Source organism: Tachypleus tridentatus, chromosome 8 (assembly GCF_004210375.1).
Source record: "Tachypleus tridentatus isolate NWPU-2018 chromosome 8, ASM421037v1, whole genome shotgun sequence".
NCBI classification, from domain to species: domain Eukaryota; kingdom Metazoa; phylum Arthropoda; class Merostomata; order Xiphosura; family Limulidae; genus Tachypleus; species Tachypleus tridentatus.
The window spans coordinates 132612659-132639975 of NC_134832.1; the positions used below are offsets into that span (position 1 = coordinate 132612659).

At 34.8% G+C, this 27317-nt stretch overlaps 1 protein-coding gene across 6 annotated transcripts in view; it reads right to left on the bottom strand.

Moving 5' to 3' along the window:
- Positions 1-24069, bottom strand: part of LOC143223517 (sodium-dependent transporter bedraggled-like) — a 62198-nt gene extending 38129 nt beyond the window's left edge. For 2 of the 6 annotated variants that reach the window (XM_076451597.1, XM_076451595.1), the window contains exons 1-6: positions 23742-24065; positions 10983-11519; positions 6392-6523; positions 6133-6285; positions 2330-2396; positions 1695-1827 (exon numbers count right to left, since the gene is read on the bottom strand). In XM_076451597.1, the coding sequence (XP_076307712.1) occupies positions 1695-1827; positions 2330-2396; positions 6133-6285; positions 6392-6523; positions 10983-11403 (906 nt within the window). In that variant the 5' untranslated portion in view covers positions 11404-11519; positions 23742-24065. Of the gene's footprint in view, positions 1-1694; positions 1828-2329; positions 2397-6132; positions 6286-6391; positions 6524-10982; positions 11520-21210; positions 21409-23741 lie in introns of those variants that run through there. The other 4 variants (XM_076451600.1, XM_076451598.1, XM_076451599.1 and 1 more) reach the window with 4 other exon arrangements.
- Between the last annotated feature and the right edge of the window lie 3248 nt (positions 24070-27317).

The window sequence follows — 27317 nt, forward strand, 5'->3', positions numbered from 1 at the left end:
GAGCTGGTGTAATGCATGAATGCAAAACTCTTAACTTTGTAATAATAAAAGTTTTACTATTTGTCACCCATTTCCGACCTGATTTAGTTTAATTTACAGACCTACCCTATCCGTAAACGTGAATCACACCCTTACTGTTAATTACCATGCACCCTGTTTTCCTGCAGTTATTACTTAAACTCTTCTTCTCGCTGTCACTAACAGCTATTTAAACTGTCATCAACTTAATGAAAGTTGTTTAAATTCTGTCCGCCAGGGATCCGTACTGGTAAATCCTCAATTTCTATCAGGATTTTTTCTCTGTACAAGTTAAACAGGTCACGTTAAAAGACGCATCCTTGCCTCATGTAATTTGGATGAAACGACTAAAAGTGTTTTATTTTTTGTTTGTTTATGTTTCTTTATGAATTTCGCGCAAAGCTACACGAGGGCTATCTGCGCTAGCCGTCCCTAATTTAGCAGTGTAAGACTAGAGGGAAGGCAGCTAGTTATCACCACCCAACGCCAACTCTTGGGCTACCCTTTTACCAACGAATAGTGGGATTGACCGTCACTGTATAACGCCCCCACGGCTAAAAGGACGAGCATGTTCGGTGTGATGGGGGTTCGAGCACGCGACCCTCGGATTGCGAGTCAAGTGCCTTAACCACCTAGCTAGGAAATAAAAATGATAACTTACTAGCGAGAAACATATAAAAGTCTCAGTCAAAAGTCATGTGATTATACTCAAATACCTAGCAAGCACATAGAAGTAGTTCTTTCTCTAATTTACATGAATAGGTCATAGTAGTTTTACATTTACAAAACTGTCAAACCTAACGCATATATGATATATACATTTGCTATATAGAACTAATTCTTTTTGTAATTTATATAAATATGTTATAGTAGTTACATAGTAAAAAGTGTTTGTTTGTTTTTGAATTTGGCACAAAGCTACTCGAGGGCTATCTGTGCTAGCCGTCCCTGATTTAGCAGTGTAAGACTAGAGGGAAGGCAGCTAGTCATCACCACCCAACGCTAACTCTTGGGCTACTTTTTTACCAACGAATAGTGGAATTGACCGTCACATTATAACGCCCCCACCGCTGAAAGGGCGAGCATGTGTTTTGTGCGACGGGGATGGGAACCCGCAACCCTCAGATTACAAGTCGCACGCCTTAACACGCTTGACCATGCTGGGCCAGGATAAAAAGTGTATCTTTTTTTGCAAATAATGTTTGGCAATTATCTTATTATTTGATGGTCGAAATATTTGACAAAATAGATTTCAACTTTGAGAGAAGACTAGTTCTGCGCATGTTCATGAAGCTTTGCATATTTTTTTTAAATATTATTATTATTATTCTCCTTTTATTTTTAGTTGATCTAATTTGCATGTAGTTCACTAAGCTTTAATCACTGAACTACTTTTGCTGAGATACGTAGAAAATTTAATTAATTGGTAAGCATCTTTCCCCTCCCCCCTACACAGCGACATGTACTGCTAGAGACTGTATTTTGATGCCTCTGGTGGGCAGAGTACAAACAGCCCTTTGTGAAGATTTGTGCTTAATAACAAACGAAATTTTCTTGTTTGAATCACACTCATTTTGGAAATATGAATCAACAGCTAGATAAAAAAACAAACAAACATTTATTTATCATAAGTCATGCCAAAGCACTTGCAGTAGAGATAACTCAATCTGTCTCACCTTTCCGTACAACTGGTTTCCACGGCTGAGAACAAGGAAGACAATTACCCATACAACGGCTAGATTAAACGCTATTTCAAATCTTATATATCCCATCTGGTTGTTGTTGGCGTTTCTGTATAGTACGTTGCCACTATGAGAAGGAAGGACAAGACTTTAAAAGCGAAACTTATGCATCAAGTTGAAACTTGTTATCAACAGACAAATTCAATGTGTAAAGGTTTCTTTAAGTGTTTAAAATGAAATTGGATGCAAAGTTTTTCTAGCCACATTTATATCGAGAAATATATACATTTTTAGGGTATATTACAAAGTAGAGACGATTTTCGTGACTCAGAAATGTGGAATAGCGGTGTTAAAAATGCATCCGAATTATGGAAATGAAGGAAAATAGAAACTGTCTGCTAATGTGTCATTATTTGTGTAGTAAAAAAGTAAACAGCAACATACATATATTGGTATAATATAAAACACTTTGTGATATTACCATCAGAGATTTTAAGTCAAAACTTAAGCCATTCTGTGGCTCTGCACTGAGAATACACTATCTAATTAAATGTATTTGTTTATGACGTTGCATGTTATTGGTGTGTATGCTAAAATTGTAACAGTTCTTCATAAAGAAATGGACTTACTGAAAATAAGATGAAACTGACCATCCAACGAAATCCAGTGATGATTGGTTTTGGCTTTCAACACAATCTGTAATCAGACAGAAAGGCAAGATATGACTTTCATTTTCATTTTAAGTCCGGCGACTACAACGTGATGGATGTCCGTTGTTTTGTAAAAAAAAAAAAAAATTCTTAACAGCCTCGGCACCTGATAGTTTTAAGGCAGGATTAGAGTAATGTAATCAACGTGACCGTTATTTTCTCTTTTTATTAGATCTGTTTTTGTGCGCCAAGCTTATGGTTATCGTATAGCCGCTTTTATTACTCAATCGAATTTCTACCAGCCTACCCTCAATTAGAAATTGTTTTAGGTAGCATTAAAGTAAATTATCTATGAGACCTTGGGCGTGGTTAAATACATCAATCAAAAGGGTTTGACCTCCTGACACCAAAACTTTAATTACATCTCAAACTTGTCAATGAGCTAAAGGTTTGTACTTGAAAAACAAACAATTCATAGCCATTCTATGATACGCTATGTTGCAGCTAAAAATGTGTTTGTCAAACTTAAATATTATGAGCTAAAGCTCATACTAACATCAACAATTCCTTGTGAAATGTCTGTTTCACTGATTTGTTTTTTCAGTTTTCGTTTTAAATTGTGTGTGCGGTGAACCGAAACGTTAACTATCCACATTCCACTGTTGCACAAACATGAGCTACAGTTTGCGGACATGAGTGACAACCGATTAGTTAAGTTCCTCAAGAGTTAGTGGTAGGTACAGTTAACTAGCTGCATTCCCTGTACTCTCTCAGTTCAAAATTAGGAACGACTATGTGCAGATAGTCCTTTTATAGCTTTGTATGAAAATTCTAAAAAGAAACAAAGAAATTTAACGAATATTACGTGTTTCTACCATATATGTTTCACTTCATATATTTATTCTAGTTATCCACTTAACTTTAACTACGTAATAGTGTGTACCAAGCGTGTTAGCTGCAAGCTTTCTTAAAGATCCATCACTGAAAACACACACATATAGAGATAATATCTACTATATTTGTTATCAGACGTGTGTTAGTTTTCTCGAAGATTTATGAATTAAATACACGTGTGTATATATATATATATACATGATTTTTACTAAACTTGTTATCAAACGTTTTACTTTTCTTCAAAGCCACACTTAACTTATATGACGTAGTAAAATTTATGTTTTATCAGATATGTGTTACTTTCCTCTAAGATCGTATTTAACGTATATTACTTATTTTCTATTATGCGTGTGTTATTTTTTCTCAAAGCTTTTTTTACGTTATGGATATTATGCATTTTCTACTAAATATTTTATCAAACCTATCAGCTTTCTCAAATCTTTAATATTTAATGTGTATATATATATATATTTATGTTATATTAGGTATTTTCTATATATATATATATAACATAGTGTATATTATACAATCGCATATGTATTACACTTTCTCAAAGCTGCCTTTATGTGTATTACATAACGTTTACTGTATATATTATCAGACATGTGCCGGTTTCCTTCAAAGGTTTAACACTTAATGTATATATATCTATATATATGCGTGTGTGTGTTATATAGTGTAGACCATAAGTGTTATCATACGTGTTGTTTTCCTCCTATAACAGATTCTATTTCTCATAAAAACGGGTTTAACTAATTTAATTAGTTTTACAGGATTCAAGGAACTTGGAAAGCCTTGTGTAAACTTATATACTAGACTCTGTCTTTCATTATCTGCTTTGTTTATTACAGGCCTATACGAGTAGTATTTTGAGGACTACAATGGAATTTTATTTGTGTTTATGCAACATTAGAACGAATTTTTTTTAACCAATACTAAAAGACGTCACCAAAAATAACATGATGATGACGTAATTAGGCTATCAAAGAATGAACGTATGAGAAAGAAACAACAAAACTGCATGTTTTTTTTCACTTACAACATCAACTAGTAAAAACTTTAGGCTTAATTAAAAGACTGTACGGCTGTTTATTTGTTTGTTAATAAGCCTGAAATTGCACATAGCTATCTGCACTACGTACAGTGCGTGCATATAAAAAAACTGATTTTTAATGTTATAAGCCTTCAGACTTATTGCTCAGCCACTGGGAAGGGGAAGGCAACTGTTATCCAGTAACTTGAAGTAGAAGTTGTAGCAAAATGTTAATAGGACAGTTTGAGTGAAATGTTTGTTTTATGATCTCACTTTATATTACAAGGAATAATCTATGTGTAACGATTCAGAAGGCAAGTGAGCGTGGCTTAGTCATCAGTGTCTCGTATTGGGAATCCTAAAGTCTTGATTTCGAAACGTGGTGCTACCTGATATTCATTTCTCTTTTGAGCTATTGATATATTATCGGAGTGACAGTCGATTTCGATGTTTAGTTACGAAAGTTCCTTGTAGCTGAGCGCTTTCTCTCTGGTTTTTAATTAGTATTAGGGACGGCCGTATCTGAACCATAGAGACATCTCACTTAATCTAAGAGACAAAAGAAACTGGCTTTTACTTGTTTATTTTAGTATTTTGCTATCTGCACATATCCGTAATTTTGAGCTTGCAGTAATCAAGGACGGCAGATAATAAACAGCATTTACAGCCAACTCTTTGGCTACTCTTATCTCGCAAAATAGTGAAATTTGAGCAACACTGTAAGAGTGCACCCACAATTCCAAGGTGCGGTGCGCGTTTTTGCCGCAAAGAGATACCATCCGTGAATCCTCGCATTCATAGTTCGAACAATCTAACAATTAAACCCCAGTCGGCCCAAACTTCCTGGTAAGTTGTCTTGAAAATACGCAATACAGAAACGTGAATTATCAGCTTAATCTTTCATATTCAATTTATGTGGAAACCTCAAAAATGTATTCACTGCTGGGATCAGTTAAATATGAACGTGTTTCTTTTAATAATGTCAAGTGAGTGAGTACTTTACTATTTTCATAAATAAAAATAGATGTTTTACCTCAAACATTAAATGTCATCACCCGAAATATATGAAGGAGAATGTTGGGGAGAAAGACATTTAACTTCCCTCTTCCACAATGATTAAAACGGAATGTTGTTATTGAAGAGAAATTTAAGCTGAAATCAAAATTATTATACAGATATTGAGTGCGCATATTAAAGTATTATGTAGCCTTACGATGTTGTTACAGTTCAAGTCCGCGCGTCCAGTCATGTTCTATCTGACGTTCGTGCATCTTGACAATAGCTCTGAAGCGTAGTTTGTATTACAAAAAGCTCTATTGCAAGTTTGTCATGTTTAAAGCACATCTCACCTTTCTTCAAGCTCTCCAAGCATACCAGAACGACTGTTTTTTTCAGCCTTAGTTTTAAAAGTTAGTCAAACAAAAATGTATAGGCCCTGTTGTTCGACGACTTGGACGATGTGTCTTTGGATTGAATAGCTGTTTTAAGTATGAAAAGATTAAACGATAGGTATAATTGGAAGCCTTTATCTTGGTGAACGCATACCTTAATGGTTTTGTTTCCACACAGATATCCTTCTTGATTATGTATTTTGTATTGTTGCCTGGTGAAAGTGGACGAATTTTGTCACTGAATTTTGTGTTTATGATTTCTCACCTATTACGGGATACTGCACGTTTCTTAAAGTAATCATTTAGTTTACAGTGTAGCTAAATTAAGTACAAATGTTATATATTCATCTTGGAAATTCTGAATTCCAGTTAAAGGTTGTTTTTTTGAAATTATAAACGAATATTATTTATTTTCCCATCCGAAAAAAAAAGTAATACAAAGGATATAAACTGTTTACACTTACAGTTTCTGGAGAAATTTCCTTGACACGTTTCCCAGAGGTATTTTTGATTGGATGTAATCAAGGAATCTTTGAAATACACAAAAAGCCATGCAACAGGTACTGCGGTGTACACTCCTAAAACAATGTAAGCGTATAGAAGAGCAAATCCAATTCCTAGATGAATAAAAAAGTGTAGAACATTTATAGATGTATTTTTATAACACAGCTACTGCAAAGAATATTCTGCAACCCTAAATTCCATCAGGGTGTTTAAACTTACCCTTAAATGCTGGAGAAATGTACCACATATCTACCAGTCCTGATCCTATATATTGTCCTAAAGTCATCTGCAGGCATAGAAAAGGAACTCCAAGTACCATGGACAAGATCAGGAACTCAACAATAAAACATGCTGGAAGTGAAAAAAAAGAACATAAAATGTTTCACGAAGTGCTTGTTTGTTAAAATATTTCTATATCATTCGTTTCACCAAATTATTGAAGAAAAGTATTGTTACCCACGCTGTTGGAAAAAACAGTGAAAGTCCAACATCTAACTTCGATAACAAGGATAATTTATGAATTTCGTATATTGCTATGTTTATTTTATATTGAAACCGAATTCCCCAAGTTTGATAAGTTGTAGCAAAGTATTTTTCTTGAAGATAGTGTAATGAAACTCTCATCTACCTACGGTTTGGTTCACGTATTTAAATTCATTAAACTGAGGTCACAACTCTAATCCTCAAAATTATCCATCAAAATTTTTAACGTTTCGTAAGGCTTTTATTAAAATATAACGTCATGATCACAACGACTAAATTAAAAGGCATTGTATTCGATGTCTTGTTTGTCTGAAGGCATTGTATTCGATGTCTTGTTTGTCTAAAGGCATTGTATTCGATGTCTTGTTTGTCTATCCCTTTGCTTTATTAAAATAAGAAAAAAGTATAAATTTTTCATGTTTGATTTTGTTTTCACGTGCTATACATAAAAGGTACTTTGACTTAAAATAGTGGGTAAGAATATTCGTTCTTTGAGGCAGAACTGCGCAGGTTTTATCGTATATATGCATATGTATATGTTCTTTAAATGCTGATGTTATGTTAGTAATTTATTCTATTAGAACATTTTATTTTAATATATTTTCCCCGTTCCTTTTTCCATTTTGATTTTTTGCTTACACGGCGAATTTTATTTCACACATTCTATGGTTTGTGAAGATTCACAAACATTCACAGACCAAATTTGTTTTTGTATACTTTTAGTTTAGTTCATTTATTTTGAAATTTACCACATATTACGAATAAACAAGTTTATATCTTGGTTGTATGTTATTCATACCCCTGAAATTATTTCATCAATACATCGCATTACGAACAAACAATCTCATATCTTCGTTGTATGTTATTCATATCAATGAGCTTTATTTTCCACATAGATAGATTTATATATCTCCTTTGCAATTAACAGCTCTAGGGTTAAACTTTACGTGGTAGTTTTAACCATGAGAAAGTAATCTCGTACAAGAAATGACCGACTATTTCTAGCAGATGTAATGATGACGGCGCTGCGAGTTCTTGCAAGTATAACATCATTGCATCATGGACTAGGGCAAAATGTACTTCTAACTTGTCTGTTACCGTCTAAAACCGTATACACGACAACTTTCAAACACAGAACAACTGTGAGAATAGCGGCGTACAGAATGGTTCTAAGTTTCTCAGGCACAAACATTTAGGTCGTAGCTCCATTATTGCTTGACAGATTTGAGATCTAATTACAGTTTTGGACTTAGGAGACCAAACCCTTTCCACTGATGTATTTGACTACGCCCAAGGTTTCATAGATTAATTTACTCTAATCATGCCTAAAGGAATTTCATTTTGAGGGTACGACGGTAGAGAACCGGATGAATAATAAATCCGAATCTGGTGTACGTCCGCCCCTTGTCTGGTGACGAAGGTGAACAAAAGTATAGCTAGTAAAAGGAAAAAAAAAGTTTCATATATTAAATAATTATACTCCTGTCTAAGATAAACTCAAGTTCGGCTGTTATTAAGGATTCGCTCTTGTTTCGTTTTAAACGAAACATAAAACAAAAACGATTTTTCTATCATTTGTTTTGCTAAATATGAGGATTACAGAAATTATTTACCTTTCTTAAAACTCAATAATAATAACTCGCTTGAATAGATTGTTTCCTTTGAAAAACTTATGATACGATATTCGTTCGAAGAGTCTTAATAATATACAAGTTGTTTGTTGTGAAACTTACTACAATGTTACACAATGGGCTATCTGTGTTCTGCTCACCACGGGTATGAAAAAATCCGATTTCGAACGCTGTGAGTCCGCAGACACACCGCTATGTCACTGGAGGCAGCATACATCATCAGCTGTTTACGTAAACCACAAGAATTAAATGTGCCCCAACGTATTGTTTCAACATGTATTTTCAATCTAGATGTTTCTGAGATTTATATTTTTATTTATTGAGTTATGTTTCGAATAGGATATAGAAATACGAAGCTAGTAAATGAAATTTCTATTAGACCTATCAGTGAACGTTCGTCACGATAAATGTAACTCTACGGATTTACAACGCTAAAATCAGACGTTCGATTCCACTCGGTGGGCTCAGCAGATAGCCCGATGTGGCTTTGCTAAAAGAAAACACACACACAAAAAGTGAAAGTTGAAAAACGAAATTTTTTTTCTCGTTACGTGTACTAAATTTTTCATTATTCTTTCTGACTCGATTTCGTCCACTGGTAGAAACCATTACACCAATCACACACACACACACATGTATTGTTTTTACCAAAAGTTGTTTCAGTAGCTTAAACAGTTACGAAATTATACCTTGAACGCTAAAGCGATAGATAAATATACTCATATAATTTAATTAAAGTTATCAGTACATTGGTCTGAATATCTTTCACAGAAAATTTGTTTTCCAATTTTCCAATTGTAATTCATTTTGTTTTTAATAATTGTTTATCTATCTGTCCATACACGCACATGTCATGTAACATATATTTTAGTGACTGCTTTTATAAACAAATGATATATATGTTATTTAACATCGAATTTAAGTGGGCACTTTATTCTGAAAATGCAAACCTATACATACAAATGTTACACAAAAATAAGTTAGATTAATTGCACAATAAATTAGAGTGTTTTACTTACAAAACAATATATCAGTCAAAGATAACAAATTGTTCATGCCTTTTGTAACCACTCATCCGTTTCGGTCACTTTCAAGAAAGTTCTTTGATCCTTGCAACATTTACTGTTATTATATATTTGTTTATCTATTTTTTTCTTTATTGTGCACAGAAGCGTCGCTATTTTATTGAATGATTAAAGAATTCTGATTTTGCAAGACACCAACTGGAAATTCGGGGTATTGTCAAATAAAATAAGGACACAGTTCTCACGTGCCAATGTCTCGCGACGCCTGATTGAGCATTTATTGATTGGGCCTGGCATGGCCAGTGAGTTAGAGTGCTCGACTCGTAATCTGAGTATCACTGGTTTAAATCCCCGTCACGCCAAACATGATCGCCCTTTCAGCCTTGGGGACGTTATAATGTGACGGTCAATCCCACTATTCGTTGGTAAAAGAATATTCAAAGAGTAGGCGGTGGGTGGTGATAACTAGCTGCCTCCCCTCTATTCTTACACAGCAAAATTAGGGAAAGCTAGTGCAGATAGCCTTCGTGTAGTTTCGCGCGAAGTCCAAAAAAAAACAAAAACTAAAACAATTTATTAATTTACATTTCACGTATATTTTCATAACCTCAACAAGCGCGCTAAATTTAAAAAGTAAACAATTCAAACAAAACAGATACCAGGATAATGAAAGTTATCAGACATAAAGTTAAACAAATCTTCAGGTCATATGTATGAAACCAACGAAATGTTACAGCTACAAATAAGAATCCGGTTTATGTTCTTATTCTTATTACATTAATTTATGTGTTATCTTTAATCAAGCTAAGTGAGTAAAAATTCGTTCACCTCTCGAAATTTCTTGCGAGCTTACCCAATGGAAAGGTTTGATAAATCTCGTTATAAATAAAGCAGTAAATTACACTTTGAAAAAAAAGTGGAACATTACATACACTATACTATCACAACACCTAAATTATTTTAATAAATTGAATCTAAATTGAGGACACAGATGAAACAGGAAAAAAACGTTCTAAGCTTATACAATCAAGAAAAATGTAATTGTTAAACCACTGCAACTAGATGTTAGATAGAGAACTGTTGAACGAAACGGAGTTAATTGTAAGTAAATAATGTTTTGTTTGGAATATTCTACCTAGTCCGAAGTTTTGGCTCTATGCCAAAGTGTTCCTTATGTAAGAGAAATGTGTCAAGCACTTGTATAAATGACTTAAGTTTGACATTTTGTAAGTTGTCCAGAAACCAAAAAGGAAAAACAGGAAACGTCAAAAGGTATGCGACTAAACACAGTAATGTATCTACCAGAAATATTTTCCGATTTTGAATGTATTAACTTGACAAGGTTTTTCAGCTCTCGTGTTCTGTGCATTCACGGAGAGGGACCAATAAGTTACACAGCACCAGAGGGCCTACTCGTCGTCAACATTGAGTTACTGGTCCGTCACCAGAGCACATTCAAGAACAGCTACTTGGACGATCAATAATCAATAGTAGACATGCTGGGGATATATTAAATTAGCAGAAAAGCTTGCATTTATATGCTATACCTATCCAAACATTATCTAGATGGGGTTAATATTCTATGTGTGTATCTAACTTTGCACCCAATGTTTATTTATATTACCTCGGGTAGGTTATATTACAAAAAAACAACAACAGATACACACTTACCTTTATACAAATAAACCAACAGAGAAAACCTGTTGATGCTGTATATACCAACGATAGAACTAATGCAGGCAAACGTGCACGAGGTGCTGTGAGGCCACAAGATGCGAGATGTTATGACTTCTTCATTCACTCCAACACTAACCGAAACGGATTCATGCCTGTTTTGTTGTTCTGCTGCATCATTCATATCAGTGTTTTCAGTTTGACTGCAAGATGGAGATAGTGTCATGCTGTTCAGGTTGTTTGACGAGATGGATGGGACTAAAGTCTCATTGGTCGAGGACGAAGAAGATTCGTGTAGATTGTCTTGACTATTTGAATATGGCGGCGGTAAGAAACCACAGAGAGTGGTTTCAGATCCAGGTGAAGTTTGGTACTGTTCGGCGTGTGATGTCTGTTCTAATTCTGTGGGATTACCCATGATTGATGAAACAATCTATTTCCTAGGCAACCAACATCAAAATCACCCAAAGTAACATTTAAAATTTCGGATTCTGGTGCTTAAAGCCACTAAGCCTTATTCTGTCGACTTCCGACCTGTAAAACATGATCAAAGCATGAGATATATAAATATGTACATTGTATAGCCTTGATTCTTAAAAGTGACAGGACATGTGTGAGTGTACTTCTAATGTTATTAGGTACTCGATTTCATGAAATGTTAGTTTGTTTTGGAATTTCGCACAAAGCTACTCGAGGGCTATCTGTGCTAGCCGTCCCTAATTTAGCAGTGTAAGACTAGAGGGAAGGCAGCTAGTCATCACCACCCACCGCCAACTCTTGGGCTACTCTTTTGCCAACGAATAGTGGGATTGACCGTCACATTATACGCCCCCACGGCTGGGAGGGCGAGCATGTTTAGCGCGACGCGGGCGCGAACCCGCGACCCTCGGATTACGAGTCGCACGCCTTACACGCTTGCCCATGTCAGGCTGAAATGTTAGTTAATTTAAGAAATAAAGTAGAAAAAATATACAACTTCAAATTGATTTTGCTTTACGATATTTCTTGTATAACTGTGTACATTAACAAGTTTATAGTGCATACAAATTCATACAGTTTGTTTGTTTTGGATCTCATGAAAGCTACGCGACAGCTATCTGCGCTAGCCGTCCTTAATTTAGCAGCGTAAGACTAGAGGGAAGGCTTCATCCACACCCACCGCCAACTCTACTAACGAATAGTAAGATTGACCGTGAAATTATAAAGCCCCACGGCTGGAAAGGCGAGCATGTTTGGTGCGATGGGGATGTGAACCCGCGACCCTCGTATTACGAGTCGCACGCCTTAACCACCTGGCCAGGCCGGGCCAAATACATACAGTAAAATCAAATATATATTTAACTTCAACCTAAAGCTCAAATTTGTTTGAATCACAATTTGACATTTCTTTTCGGAAACAGATACAAAGTTTATTCGACAAAGATTATAATTAGATAACTCAGTGGACTTGACAGGTGAAATTCCGCCTCACTCACAAATTCCCTAGCGTTTTAGCGGTAAGTGTGAATGCTTATAATACTGAGCATCGGGTTTGATACTCGTGGTGGGCACAGCACAAATAACTCATTGTGTAGCTTTGCTCTTAATAATGAAACAAAAAGTCTAAACCTTCCTTTTAAAATAATTGTATCTCTCTCTAGAACACAAAACATCTGAAACTATAATAATCTTACATCAAATTATACTTCAATTTAAATATAGTTTCGCAGATCCAGCACTTTTAAATGTTCTATTTCCTTCTAGTATTTTTATGATTTTATAATAATAGAAAGGTTTCCAGTTCACTTTCTGCTTAATTACATAAATGGTTTATTAATAGTTGAGTCACATTGTGACTAAGAAATTGTCTTGTTTAAAAGAAAAACAGTAGTAAAAAGGAGGTGGAATCATAGTCAACACCAAGGGTTAATATTTAATGGAGGCTGAGGGAAGCTGTAAAGGAGTGATGTAGACTCATCAGTAACGTGGGGAGTGAAACTACAAGAGCAAATGGTTTTTGTACCATTCTACTCTGAATATTATATTTTCTCAATAACTTTTGACCAAAATATCAGGGCAACATGCAGTATGTTAGTAGTGTGCTAGGTAGAAAAGTGTAGGAATGGGCGCACCAAAAAGTGAAGAAACAAGGTAGGAATGGATATGGTATGACAAAACACAAGGGGACGTGTCCAACATACGATATATGCCTTCATCTTTGATTCTTTCTACCCTATATACAATAGCTCAAGTTGGCTAAATTTATCAAACTTAGTTATGCTTATCATACAATGAGTAGAGGTTTCTGTGAACCGAATTATTGAAGACAATACATGTACTGTAAAGTCTGTGTATACAATACCAGTAGAACCAGATATTTGTGGAGACTCATAATGTGTTTATATTTTTTGTTCTTTACAACTTGTTCCTCCTTTCTAAATTTCATGAGAATGTTTGTTTGTTTTTGAATTTCGCGCAAAGCTACTCAAGAGCTATCTGAGCTAGCCCACCCTAACTTAGCAGTGTAAGACTAGAGGGAAGACAGCTAGTCATCACTACCCACCGCCAACTCTTGGGCTATTCTTTTACCAACGAATAGTAAGATTGACCGTCACATTATAATGTCCCCACAGCTGAAACGTTGAGCATGTTTGGTGTGACCGGGATTCGAACCTCAGATTACGAGTCGAACGCCTTAACCAACCTGGCCATGCCGGGCATTTCATGAGAAGGCAACAGAATTCTGTACATTAGGTATATAGGTGGATTAAATCACAAAGGTAAAAAAAAAAAGAAACCTAAAAGTTTTCTGTGTATCGACGTCATGGGTACGTTACTGCGTACAGAAAAGTAGAAGAATCATATACACCCTTTTGTATGAACCCATAAGTTATATAGTATCGTTAACACAAAAAAACCAAGGAGGCATGGACCGGATGTCGGACAAGCCCCCTAGTGAGGTTTTACAAAGAAAGTTTCATTTTACCATACCCATTTCTACCTTGTTTCCTCACTTTTTGGTGCACCCATTCATATAATTTAAGTTTCTTTTATTTTGTTTTTACTTGTTCATGAACTTTTTCGTAAAAGGGAAATGATATTACTCCATTCGTTTGTCTGTATATCCAATATGTATATCATCGTTGTTGGTGTGCATTATAATATTATGATATGTGCATATAATAATGCATGTGTGTGTGCATTCTTTTTACTTGTGATGTACGTACACAAAGTAAATTTGCATGTGTATTGTACATGTGATGGCACACACTCTATAATGTACAATATCACTTGAGTGATGAAATGTAAGTTATGTACTCACACAGAGGTAAGGGTCGGCAAACTCATTCCACACAGGTGTCAGAGGCCATGTCTGTGAGCGGATGGACGGCCAGATTAAGTTACACACTTGAATTTATTTCAGGACCACTAATGGCCGGGTGGATGTGATATTTCGTTTGGGGACTGAAGGCCGGATACGGACCGCGGGCCTTAAGTTACCAACATCTACACTAAGGGGACACTCCGTCACGCAAAATTGACCATATTTGGCTCTCAAGAAACACGAAAAAAGTTTGTCTGTATGTTCGTCGTTATCAACGAATACGCATCATTTTTGGAAGGACAATAATGGATAATATACTCTTGGGTTGAGAAAATATTTTACATAGAAGAGCGAACAACGTTTCGACCTTCTTCGGTCATCGTCAGGTTCACAAAGAAAGAGGTAACTGACCGGAAGCTGACCACATGTTTGAAAGGGGTTGTGTAACTGTGTGTCGAAATGTAGAGGGCGGTATAGATGTTTGAATATATAATTTTATTTATTTTATTATATTAATATAGGTATAAAGGCGTTCCTTTATATTGGTTTATTTTGGGTTTAAGTTGTTGTATAAGTAAGGCTTCTTTAATTTTGCGTTTGTTTGTGTTTGTTTCTTTATTTAGTATTTGAGTGTTTTCTATGGTTATGTTGTATTTATTTGACTTTTGTGAACCTGACGATGACCGAAGAAGGTCGAAACGTTGTTCGCTCTTCTATGTAAAATATTTTCTCAACCCAAACGAGCCGTTTTTTCATATAAAATTTCTCAACAAGTGGTTTCTCGACATCACTGAATATACTCTTGGATAACAACAGTTGCATTACTTAAGATATTCAAAAATATACTGTTGGTTAATGACAGTTACAATACCGAAATGTTTTCTTTGTTAGCGCTTCAGAATGGAAGGTGAAGGTGTGAGATATATTCCTACCTTGTGAAATTAAGAACTACCGCCAGAAAGGTATCTGTATAACCGCAAGGATATGTGTGCTACGGGTTTTGAATCACTAGTGTAAACTATTAATTCTGGTGAAGAAATCACAATAAAGTTAGCACAGTTGTAAAAGTTAACACTTGAGATTTAAGTTCTACTTATTCATTCGTTGCTTTGAAACCGATTTGGTTTTAAATATTTTAAACACTTTTTAGCATATTTTATAAGTGGAGATTGTTGTTTAGTGTTTTGGAATGTTCTGGAACACCGAGAGGTTTTATAAATTTTATAATTTTGTTTTTGCTTTCTCATTACGAAAACTATTACACCACGTCATAACATTTCCGCTTTCCCAAAAGAACTTTGAAATCTAATTGCTATCATGATTTGCTTTCGATAAAATCATCTGAGAAGAAACTGACTTATTATTTAACAGTGTTGTAAATATGAACCTGGAAAATGACCTGTTATCAAAGCTTCATATTTTGTTTGTTTGTTAACTTTCGTGCAAAGCTACTCAAGGACTATCTGCATTAGTCTTTTATAGTTTAAAATGATAGACTAAGCGGGAGATATCTACTCAACATTACCATCTCTTAGACTACTCTTTTACAATGTAAAACTGAATTAACTGTCACATTCTAAAGCCCCTACAACTTATACGGCGAGCATGTTTAGTGACTGGGTTCGAACCTGCGATCGGTAGTTTGCAAGTTGAATAACATAACTACCAGGATCTTAAATTTAAATGTATACATTTGTACTTTAAGGACGGAAATCGAAGTAGCAGTGGAGTATTTGTTTTATTAAAAATTAGCGATGCGTAAAATCGATAAAAAGGAGTCACATGACTACCTTTCTAATCCTACCAAAACAGAATAGGTGACTATTCACAAAAAAAATCTAGGTGAATGATATCACGCATTGTTTCCGTTCCGAAATGACTGTTTCTTTAAAAATTCGTGTCCTTCTCGTAGACTGATAAGAAACATGTTATGACATAGGCTTTCCCGCCATGGCCAAGCGTGTTAAGGCGTGCAACTCGTAATCTGAGGGTCGCGAGTTCGCATCCCCATCGCGCCAAACATGCTCTCCATTTCAGCCATGAGAGCGTTATAATGTGACGATCAATCCCACTATTCGTTGGTAAAAGAGTAGCCCACGAGTTGCGGTAGGTGGTGATGACTAGCTGCCTTCCCTCTAGTCTTACACTGCTAAATTAGGGACGGTTAGCGTAGATAGCCCTCGAGTAGCTTTGTGCGAAATTCAAAAACAAACAAACAGACACAGACTTTATTGCAAGTATGGAAGAAGTATTGCCAACATTATATATATTTATTATAAAACATCAACCCAAGGTTATTTTATTGTTAAGATTGTTCTTATTTTTAAAAGTCTTTAGTAACTACTTGATTTATTAGAAAAATCAGATGATATGATAACTTCCAACACAATATCTTGTTCCGGTCATTAACAAAAGCATTTGCTTACAATACGGATATGGTTTGTTTGGCTACAGTTTGGGAACCAGCCAGTAATAAATTGCATAAATAAAACTAATAATAAGTATTTGTCATGTGTCCATTATTTAAATAACAGTTTCATTCATCTTCTCTTTACGAAAGGAAGTTTAGCGAAAACATAAATCAAATTTTGCGATTCCTATCTGACGTCATCACTGTTGTCGAAAATTTTGCTTACATGAGAACACACATTTGTTAAACTTAATTTACTGTTAAAATAAATAAATCATTCTTTGTTATTAACATATTCATGTTAGGTAGACAGACGAACAGATGGAAGTTTATTTACAATTTATTCACAAAATATTCACCAGAATTAATAAATAACCAAGTGGTTTTCGCACTCTTGGTTTTTCATTAGGGTGTGTCAGTAACTGTAGCATATACACAAAAACCGGTTTCCCAGTAACATCTATCAATTTGATAGTGCGGTTCGAATCTCCTTAGAAAACTGAATATTTCGGTTTTCATGTTCATAAAAATTTGTCTCATTTGGTTTATGCGAATAAAAACTGATACATTAGCATAAAATGAAATTTCTAAAAATACCTCTTGCTTCAAAAGTTACCAAACAAACGCAAGAATTGCTGTAATCAACGTTTACAAAATACAGTTATTATTATATCAAAGGGGAAAAGATAGTAAATATAAATGTGATTTTTCAGAAACTGGTGAATGAACACTTGTCGTATTTCAAGTGAGGTGCAATGAACGGTGGAAATGTTTAACTTCGCCTATAAGCCTGACACTATTAAACCCACTTTTCCAGACACTTTCACTTGAATTTCATGATAGTTCGTATTTACATCCCTGTTTGGTGTCCTTCAACTTAGTTAAGAACAATAATTATTTTAACTACTGCTATTTTGTGCAATAGGATTAAACGCAAAACATTTCCGAATTCAAAACAATTGCTGACGAAAGCTAATACAATACTTGACAAACATATGTAATAATATTTTACAAAATGAATCAGACGTCATTTATCCCATGTTTCCGTTTTTTTTTCAAACTGGTAACCGAAACAATTATGATAACAGATAATTCAATATATACTAATGGAAAAATAGTGTTTTGCATATTAAACATATTTTTGTTGCGATATTTTATATTTGAATGCACAAAGTTTATATAATATAAAGCAAAGTCGTATATTTAAAGTAGGGGTGCGCAATATAGCACTACAATGTCCGATACGATATGATTTATGCATCTTCACGAAATTTCGAAAGCTTTCAGCAAACATTATAAGTGTTTTCGAGTGTAAGTTGAAATTTATGTTGAAATTAAAAATACTTTCTTCTTCTAAACATTAACAGGTGTCTTTTGTGTGATCTCTGAAATCTTCAAAATAAATTTCCAACTTTTTCGATAAATCTTCAAATTTTCTCTGCTACGTTCACTACTTTAGTTTTGTGTGAAGTCGGTCAGTTTGACCAGAATCGTAGCCACATAAAAATAAATAAATCAAAAGTAACCTCTTTTTATTTATAGAATTATTTTCAATTGTAGTAGAAAACTAACACATTTGCTTATGCTGTATAACTTAAAGCGTTTAATATTATGTACTTTTTTCTAATTACAGTTTATTGATTTATTGCACTTTGAACTGTGTTTTTTTTTAAATTCCCGCCATAAAAGGTTAAGTTACACGATAACATGAAGTACATTTTACACCAATAAAATTATATAACGCTCGTGCTTCTCTCGAGGTGTCACTTCTAGCGAGCGGTATGTTGTAAAATATACCTAATTTAATCTTATCTAGCCTAAATAAAGTTGTCCAGAAATAAATGTCGTTTCTGAACTGCAAAGTTTAGAAAATTATAAACCAGTGTTGTAAAATATGATTTAATCAAAGTAAGCACCATTTGCTTCAACACACTTTTGCCAACGTGTAACGATGCTGTTTATGCCCCTGCTGTAGAAGTCAGAGGTTTTATGGCTAATGAACTCCCTGAAAGCTTCTTCTGCAGCTGCCTGGTTTTGAAAGCGTTCATTGTTCAAAAAGTTGTCAAAGTGCTTGAAATAAATTAAAATATGTAGGAGAAAGGACTGGGGAATAAGGTGAATGAGGCAAAACTTTGATTCCCAATTCGTTTAATTTTGGAGCGTCATCCTTGACAGATCGTATAACGCCGATTTTGTTGATCTTCAGTCAGCTTATGCGGAACCCACTTATCCAACTTTTTGGTCTTTTCAATCGCATTCAGGTGGTTGGCAATGCTTGATTTGCTTGAGCCTAACTTTTCTGCAAGTTCACGTACTGTTCTGTAAGGGTCTGTCTCAACTGCTTTCCTTCATGTGTTTTAATAAATGATGGCTTCCTTCCACGACCTTCGTGGTCTTCAAGACTTTCATCTCCATGACGAAACCTTTGGAACCAATACTGAAGTGTATGTTCGGTAACAAATCCATAGCCGAATGCCTGGTTGGTGTTCTGTGTAATTTTGGTAACGTTTCGTCCAAGTTTGAAGTCGTAGAGAAAAATCAGACGAAAGTTCTTCTTGTCCATGCTGCCTTTGGATTGCGAAACTTACTCTGAGTAGAGTTGAAATAGCAGACAATTAAGACACATTTTTAGCGACAGTAGTTGGTTGGTTGATTTAATCCGTTAGATTTACTTTCTATTAGGTTGTCCAGACAAACAATGGCAGTATCGGAATTCTCATTGTGAGAGTTGACATTTATTTCTGGACAAGCTAATGATTCTAATTTTTGCACGCTAATTACTTTTATAATAATAAATAGAGAACAGATAAGAAAAATAAAAAAAATATAGTACTTATCTCTGTAATATTTTTCGCAGTCGACTGTTTTTTTGTCAACCATTTTACAGACAAGACTGTCAGACTTTGAAAAAACTGTTGGTAAAAACGTATGTATCTAGATACATATCGTATAGGCTTTAAGCCTAAAGTAATTAAGATAGTTAAGTAATAAGCCTAGACTACCCACGTGTGACGTTAGGTACGTAATATTCTGAATGAATCTCATGGCCGTGCGGGGCATCTTAGTGACTGTGGGGTTAAAACTAAGTGGGTTAAACATATTCTATAAAACGTTATACCCACCAAACACCTCTAGTACAATACACACTTGGAATCGAAATGTCTGCTTTAAAATGACAAATCGTTATACTTTTCTGGTAATAGACATCAAATCTAACGGTACTTTTATAACTTGAGTACCGAAAGCAAGTATTAAAACCACAACAGGTTGACTGCAGAGGTACTCTCAGAGTCTAAACAAGTGAAGAAATTCACATACTCCTTAACATATGAGCACTTCTGTCTGAAATGAAGGTATGGGGAATGACAGGCCCATTTCTTAAGTAGCCTTCACTTTCTAATTCACAGTACTATCTATACCAGCCTCTCCCCCACGCAGATGGTGACATCACCCGTACTTCCCTACACCTAGTTCCATTTATGTATCGTTTAATAAAGTTTAAAAGTTTCCCACGCACGCACGCACACACGTTACTGTTTTAATTATATTAATAGCCGAACAAAACAAACGAGAAAACCAATAAACGGAGAAAGTATTATCAGTAATAACCATTGTATCTCAGAACGCTGGTATGGGTATTAACACTTTTATTGGTTTATGTTCTCTGCATAATTAGTAAAAGTGTTAATACCCATACCAGCCGTTCTGAGATACGTTTTACTTCAAGTGGGTTTCTCGTCATCAAGAGTATCAATAATCGTTTTGAATTAGTACTGTTCATATAAAACTTAATCTTATAGAGTAAGTTTCGCAAGTAAGACAGTTTTCTGAATAACATTTCGAATGCGGGCAATACAACACTAGTAATATAGGGCACTACATAATTTCTATAGACATATTTGGAAATATTTTGAACTATTATTATCCATTTTATATATGTGTATATATATATTCCATGAGATGGCGCCTCGAAGTGGTTCTTGTTTTGAATTAAGCACAAAGCTATCTGTGCTCTGCCCATCACGGGTATCGAAACCCGGTTTTTAGCGTTGTAGGTCTGTAGACATACCGCTGAGCCACTGGGAGCGCCTCGAAGTGGACGTTTGATTCACATTCAATATTTCTTTAACAAATATTGCTTTCATTCAAATGAGATGCTCTTTTCCCGCGTATCTATTACTGGAGAAACCTTTATATTTTCATTTCTTGTTAAAACAAATATTTCTAACACATTAACCAAATATTCAGTGAAGCAGAAAGAATTAGCTTCAAAGTAACGGAACGATAATGAATAGGTTATTAGATTGTTAACAAAGTTTTAATGACTTATTTCGATATATTTATAGGAATGATATAATCTGGTAAAATGGAATTTTTACTATTCATAAGGTGTCTTTTAAATTTTCGTCAGCAGTCTATACTATTTTTATACTAACCAATGAAGTTCAGATGTTTTGATCAAGTATAATACGGTGTATTACTTTTGATAAGTATTCACTTATAACACTCACCTTCAGTATTTATGGTGCACGGCAGTGGTATTGAAAAAACGTATTGCTGAATTTACAGATGCTAACAGTTCAAAGGAATATATATATATATATATATATTAATTAGTTATTGGAGAACGTCTACAAGGAGCTAACATTCATAGTTAAAACCAGAGGCTGACATAACACGAGTTTAAATATGACCGTTTGAATGTTGAAATGGTGCTGTACAACACTCGCCTAGAACGTCTCAGGAGGTTACTAAAAAAATCATTACTTGAAACTAAACGTTTCAACACGATTCGTCGAGAAAACACGTGCAGTGCGTGTCATTACGTATCACAATCCTTTATCCAATCCTATGCAACTCTGTTCAAGATATCCAAGTATCTCTCTTTGTATGACTAAATTGCCCAAGTATGAAAATACTATGAAAAGAAACTTTCCGTAAAACTATTTCAAAATGTAGAATTGAATTATCAAGTAGAAAAAAGTCATTATATAATTGTGTATGTTGTAAATAGTTATATAAAACAGTAACAGGAAGTTTCAATAGCAAATTATTTTCCGGGAAATATATTACTGAAAGTTGTTTATATATATAATGCGTTATCTCTTCTGGTAATTCATAACAGAACTTTTAATAATATTTTAGTATCATTGTAGAAGACACAGAACCGTACATTGTTGTCAGTGATGACGAGAAACCCACTTGTTGAGAAATTTATATGCAAAACGGCTCGTTTGGGCTGAAAACACTTTTACATAGAAGGTCGAAAACGTTGTTCGCTCTTCTATGTAAAAGTGTTTTCAGCCCAAACGAGCTTTTTTGTATATAAACGTACATTATTGTACTTGTTATAATGGTTCATTTATATGGCATTCTTTCTAACTTCTACCTAAAAAAGCGAATTTAATTCATAGAAGATCAAGCTAATTTTGACAATTAATATTCCCCAACTTCCAAACGAACATCACTACAAAACTAATAGTCATATGCTAGGGCGAAAGAAAGAAATGAAATGTTGGTGGAATAACTGAAATAACCTCGTTCGTTCGAACTATTTGATCCGTGGCGGATTTGTTTCTTTTAATTTCGCGCACAGCTACACGAGGGCTATCTGTACTAGCCGTCTCTAATTTAGTAGTGTAAGACTAGAGAGAAGGCTGCTGATCAACACAATAACCGCTATCTATAGGGCTACTCTTTTTTTCCAACGAATAGCGGAATAAACCGTCACATTTTAACACCCCTACAGCTGAAAGAACAAGCATACCTGTTAGGATTTGAACCTGCAACCGTCAGAGTAGGAGTCGAGTGCTTTAACCACTTAGCCATGCCGAGCCGCTGGAAGATTATCTTAAACATTAATTCGAGTGAAAAAAAAAAATCATCCCGAAGAAAACTACTCAGCTGTTCTGGGAAGAAAATATAGAGTCTTGGTGTTACTGTAATAGAAGTGCACGTGCAGCACGCATCGTTAAGGCTCATGCAGCAGAAACATTTCTGATATAGTTCAGACGTTGAACTGTGACACTACACTTGTTTGGAAACACAAGCATAAAGGCAGATATCATTAAAACAACAACGTATCATCCGTAAATTAGTCGCACTAGTTTTCGCAGATATCATTAAAACAACAACGACTCATCCGTAGATTAGTCGCACTAGATTTGTTTCGGTTAGTTTGAAGACGATTTTAAAACAATCAGCGACTGTTTCTTTAAAGACTGGTGTCGAACAATGAAACGAAATAATGCATAATTTTCTTTGATAACTTCATGCTATATTATATTTCTGAACAAAATTAGGTTAACGGACTTGTTAACAGTAACATATTTCTCTATAGAAATCACTAATGAAGCTTGGTGCGATATTTTAACAGAATATTCGTCTGTATTATTATATCAATCTATTTAATTTTGTTAAGAAGACGAAATATCTCAAAATACAAATTTTTAAAGCATTGAAAAGACGATGTCAGATAGGAATTGGAAGAAACATAACTAAGAAGTATTTTATGTATTCAGAAACATGTAATATTTCACTTATTTTTTACTTTGCCTTATTTAAAGATAAAACATCTTTCTTTGATAAAGGGGGAATATGAAATTAAGAAAAAAGGGGATTTACCTGCTGAAGGCGCTTGAATTTTTTTTTTGTTTTTAAGAGGGGATTTATTTACTTTCTTTTATAAAATAACTTGCTATAGTAAATGGAATCGATATTGAAATTCCTTAAATTATCCATTAGAATATTAACCATTGTCTCTCTATTACACGCCTATTATGAATGTCTATCAAAATGCAATGCCTCTCAGTAGAATAAGGCTAAGTCCGAAGGTTTATAATGCCAGAAATTATGCTGTTTACTGTGGTCATTGAAAGAAGTCGAACCCTGGATTTTTAACCTTTGTATCCTGTAAAATCACCGTTGTCCTATAGGAGGACGGTACAGCATGCATTATCCAATATTTAAATTTGTACGTAACAAGAAAACAAGGCAAAAATTAATAACAAAATCCAATATAACCGTTAGTTTTGTGACTTACTTTCCGACTACGAATGTGCACAACTGCTGATAGAGAGAAAAGTTACTGATACACGATTCCTCGTTGTTACACTATTCATCTTCGTTTTTCTTGTGAATAAACCTTACTTCTGAACCGTGTAGGTCTTTCCGTTTGTTGTTAGTCACACCCTCACTTATTCATGAATCACTTCGAACAACATAAAGCGGGTTTTCACCTAGTTTGTCTGGTGCATTTCGCACGTGCTAAACTTAACAACGAGTATTTTGCATTTTTACACTCGCTTCTCTACTTTAATCTTCCCGGTGTTATTGATTTAAAAACTTCTAAACCTCCAAACCAAAAAAACAAAACAAAAAACTATTTATTGTGCAACAAACCACATAAGATCTTTAGGTCTCTGTAAAGGTGGGATAATACGAAATTAGCCAAATAAAACTGTTAAAGAAGGTGCCACGTACGATAATGCGGATAGAGAAACTAGTTATACGAGCTAGTTTAACCTTGTGATGTATTTTTAGACAGGGTGAGTAACTTTTTGACAAGAAAGAATAGGATATGCTTACAGGGGAAATCTTTTATTTATTTATTTTTTATTAGCCACTGGGAGTTTTCAAATTCCACTAAGCAGCTTGTATTAGTGCAAGGAACTAGCGTGGGCGTTTTTAGTACAACATAAGTGGCAAACGTATTCAGTAAAAAGTTAATGCTGCATTGAAAGTCTTCCACGTATGCGTAATTTTTGTGACTGTATAAGGCTTTTTATTATGTAAAGTAAGGTTTAGGTAATCGTGAAAATAGGTGTAATGTAAGAAGCAACAAATTTCTGAGTGTATGAGGTGTAATAGTGCAACGACATTTCCCCGTGTCTGGGTAGTGTGATAATGCAATGAATGTACCCTGTGTGTGGGTAATGTCATAATGATAAAATAGGTATAATGTAAAAAGCAACACATTTCTGAATGTATGAGGTGTAATAGTGCAACGACATTTCCCCGTGTGTGGGTAGTGTGATAATGCAATGACAGTACCCTGTGTGTGGGTAATGTGATAATGCAATGACATAATGTAAAAGCAACACTTTCTGAATGTATGAGTGTGTAATAGTGCAATGACATTTCCCCGTGTGTGGGTAGTGTGATAGTGCAATTACATTTCCCCGTGTGTGGGTAGTGTGATAGTGCAATGACATTTCCCCGTGTGTGGGTAGTGTGATAATGCAATAATAGTTTCCCACGTTTGGGTGTTGTGATAGTTCAATAACAATCCCCCCATGTTTAAGTAGTTTGATAGTGCAATAACGGTTCCCTGTGTGTGGGTAGTTTGATAGTGCAATAAACGTTTCCCCATGTTTGGCTAGTTTGATAGCGCAATAACAGTTCTCCAAGTCTGGGTGGTTTGATAGTGTAACAACAGTTTTTCGTGTGATTAGTGGGATAGGTCAACCACTTACATCTGTTTACTGTTGAAAAAACAAGTGGGAAGTTTGTTTGGAATGATAATATCAAATGATTGTGGGTGTTGACTTTGTACGTGTGTGCTGTATACAGCAGAATCATACTTCTGAAGGCGTAGCCAGAAAGTACCAAACTTCAATTCACTTTCATCAAAACTAATTCTCAACTCTCAAGCTACTTAAACACACCGTTATGATTTCAAGTTTAATCCGTTAGTTTTGTGTCAGGTTTTTCTTCATTATTTAGTTATTGGAAATAACTCGTTAGAAAACTCCTTTCTCGAAAGAGATGTTGAGGAGGGGCGACAGCCAGCCAAGCACTTTCTGAAAAGCACTGTGTTATGTGGCTATTACAAACAAATCGAACAAACAGTGGAGATTAGTACAAATAAATACAAACGTACTTTGATTGGTAGAATAGTACATTAAATACTTTACCAAGTAAAGACGGGCCTGGCATGGCCTAGCGCGTTAAGGCGTGCACTTCGTAATCCGAGGGTTGCGGGTTCGCGCCCGAATCGGCCAAACATGCTCGCCCTCTCAGCCGTGGGGGCGTTACAATGTGACGGTCGTTGGTAAAAGAGTAACCCAAGAGTTGGCGGTGGGTGGTGATGACTAGCTGCCTTCCCTCTAGTCTTAAACTACTAAATTAGAGACGGCTAGCACAGATAACCCTCGAGTAGCTTTGTGCGAAATTCGAAAACAAACAAACAAAAGTAAAGACATTTTTTAAAAAATAAACTGTATAATGAATTATAAATATATATCTATATACTTACAAGCAAAACGTGTGTGTTTTCTTATAGCAAAGCCACATCGGGCTATTTGCTGAGCTCACCGAGGGGAATCGAACCCCTGATTTTAGCGTTGTAAATCCGTAGACTTACCGCTGTACTAGCGGTGGTGGGGGAGGCGCTAAACGTAATACCCTCATAGATACGTAAGACAAACAGTGAGATCGTGTTACCCATGGTCACATAAAAGTCCTTATTTCCGTATTTTGTGTATAGGGTTATTAATGTTTCTCCGTATGATTAATATTTGATATTAGAATTAACATATTTAAAAGAAATAGCAACTGACAGAAGGTATCAATCTAAGATAATAGATAGTATATGTATTGTAAATATGGTAATAGACTTCAAATTTCTGGATGTACTAAATTGCAAATAATAAAAAAGGGGCATAGAGAAATAATAAGTTTGCCCTATGTTTAACTATGGCGTTTAATTGACAATTAAAATTAATTCATATAATTAATGGTGTGAAATGTAAAACTGAATTAAAGGATGAATGTGGTATGAATAAAACTTCATATACGTGTGGTCTAAGTTTTTATTGGACAAACAAGTACTAAGTAGTTAGTTTGAACTACACAAAACGAAACGACACAAAGGCTATCTGTACTCTGCTCACCACGGGTATCGAAACCTTATTTCTAGCGGTGGAAGTCTGGAGGCATTCTGCTATGCCTCTGTGGGGCAGTTAAGGGTTACACAGACATCTAGTATGATGTTGAAGTTTCTAAGCTTAGTTTTAAGATCTAAACAACTGGAAACAGTCTGCAATGTTTAAACAAACTAAGTCAACACTTTTTTAAATCTTTTGTTCAAGGCACTCCCATGTATCTTATTATCATTAATATAAAATATCTTCAAACAAAATCTTATTAAACTTATGCAGGCATGTGTAACACATTTCAGAAACTTTCAATAAATTAATTTCGTCTATTCAAAAATTTGAATTGATTTTAAGTTTCCGATATTACTGAATGATCTTATAAATAATATAAAATACTAAATATTTTGATTATTTCACTTTATTATTTTCTACACTTCCAGTAGCAATGCTTGTCACCTTGCATACTCTTCGTCGTTTCTCATGTATCACACTCGCTGAGTTTCCATGCTCGGGGGGTCACGCAACTCGTTCAAAAGTATAGTAAGATAAAGCAATCTGTATTTATTCATGTCTGTTGATTAATTACAAACAGGACAAGCAGGCAAATACACAAACACATGTTGAACTAAAGTCTTGTTATTTTTAGTAAATAATTTTTTAGTTTGAATAAATTCCCAAAGTAAACATTACATCACAACTCATCTGTAAAAACTTAATTTTTTTCTCCTATTCAATGAAAT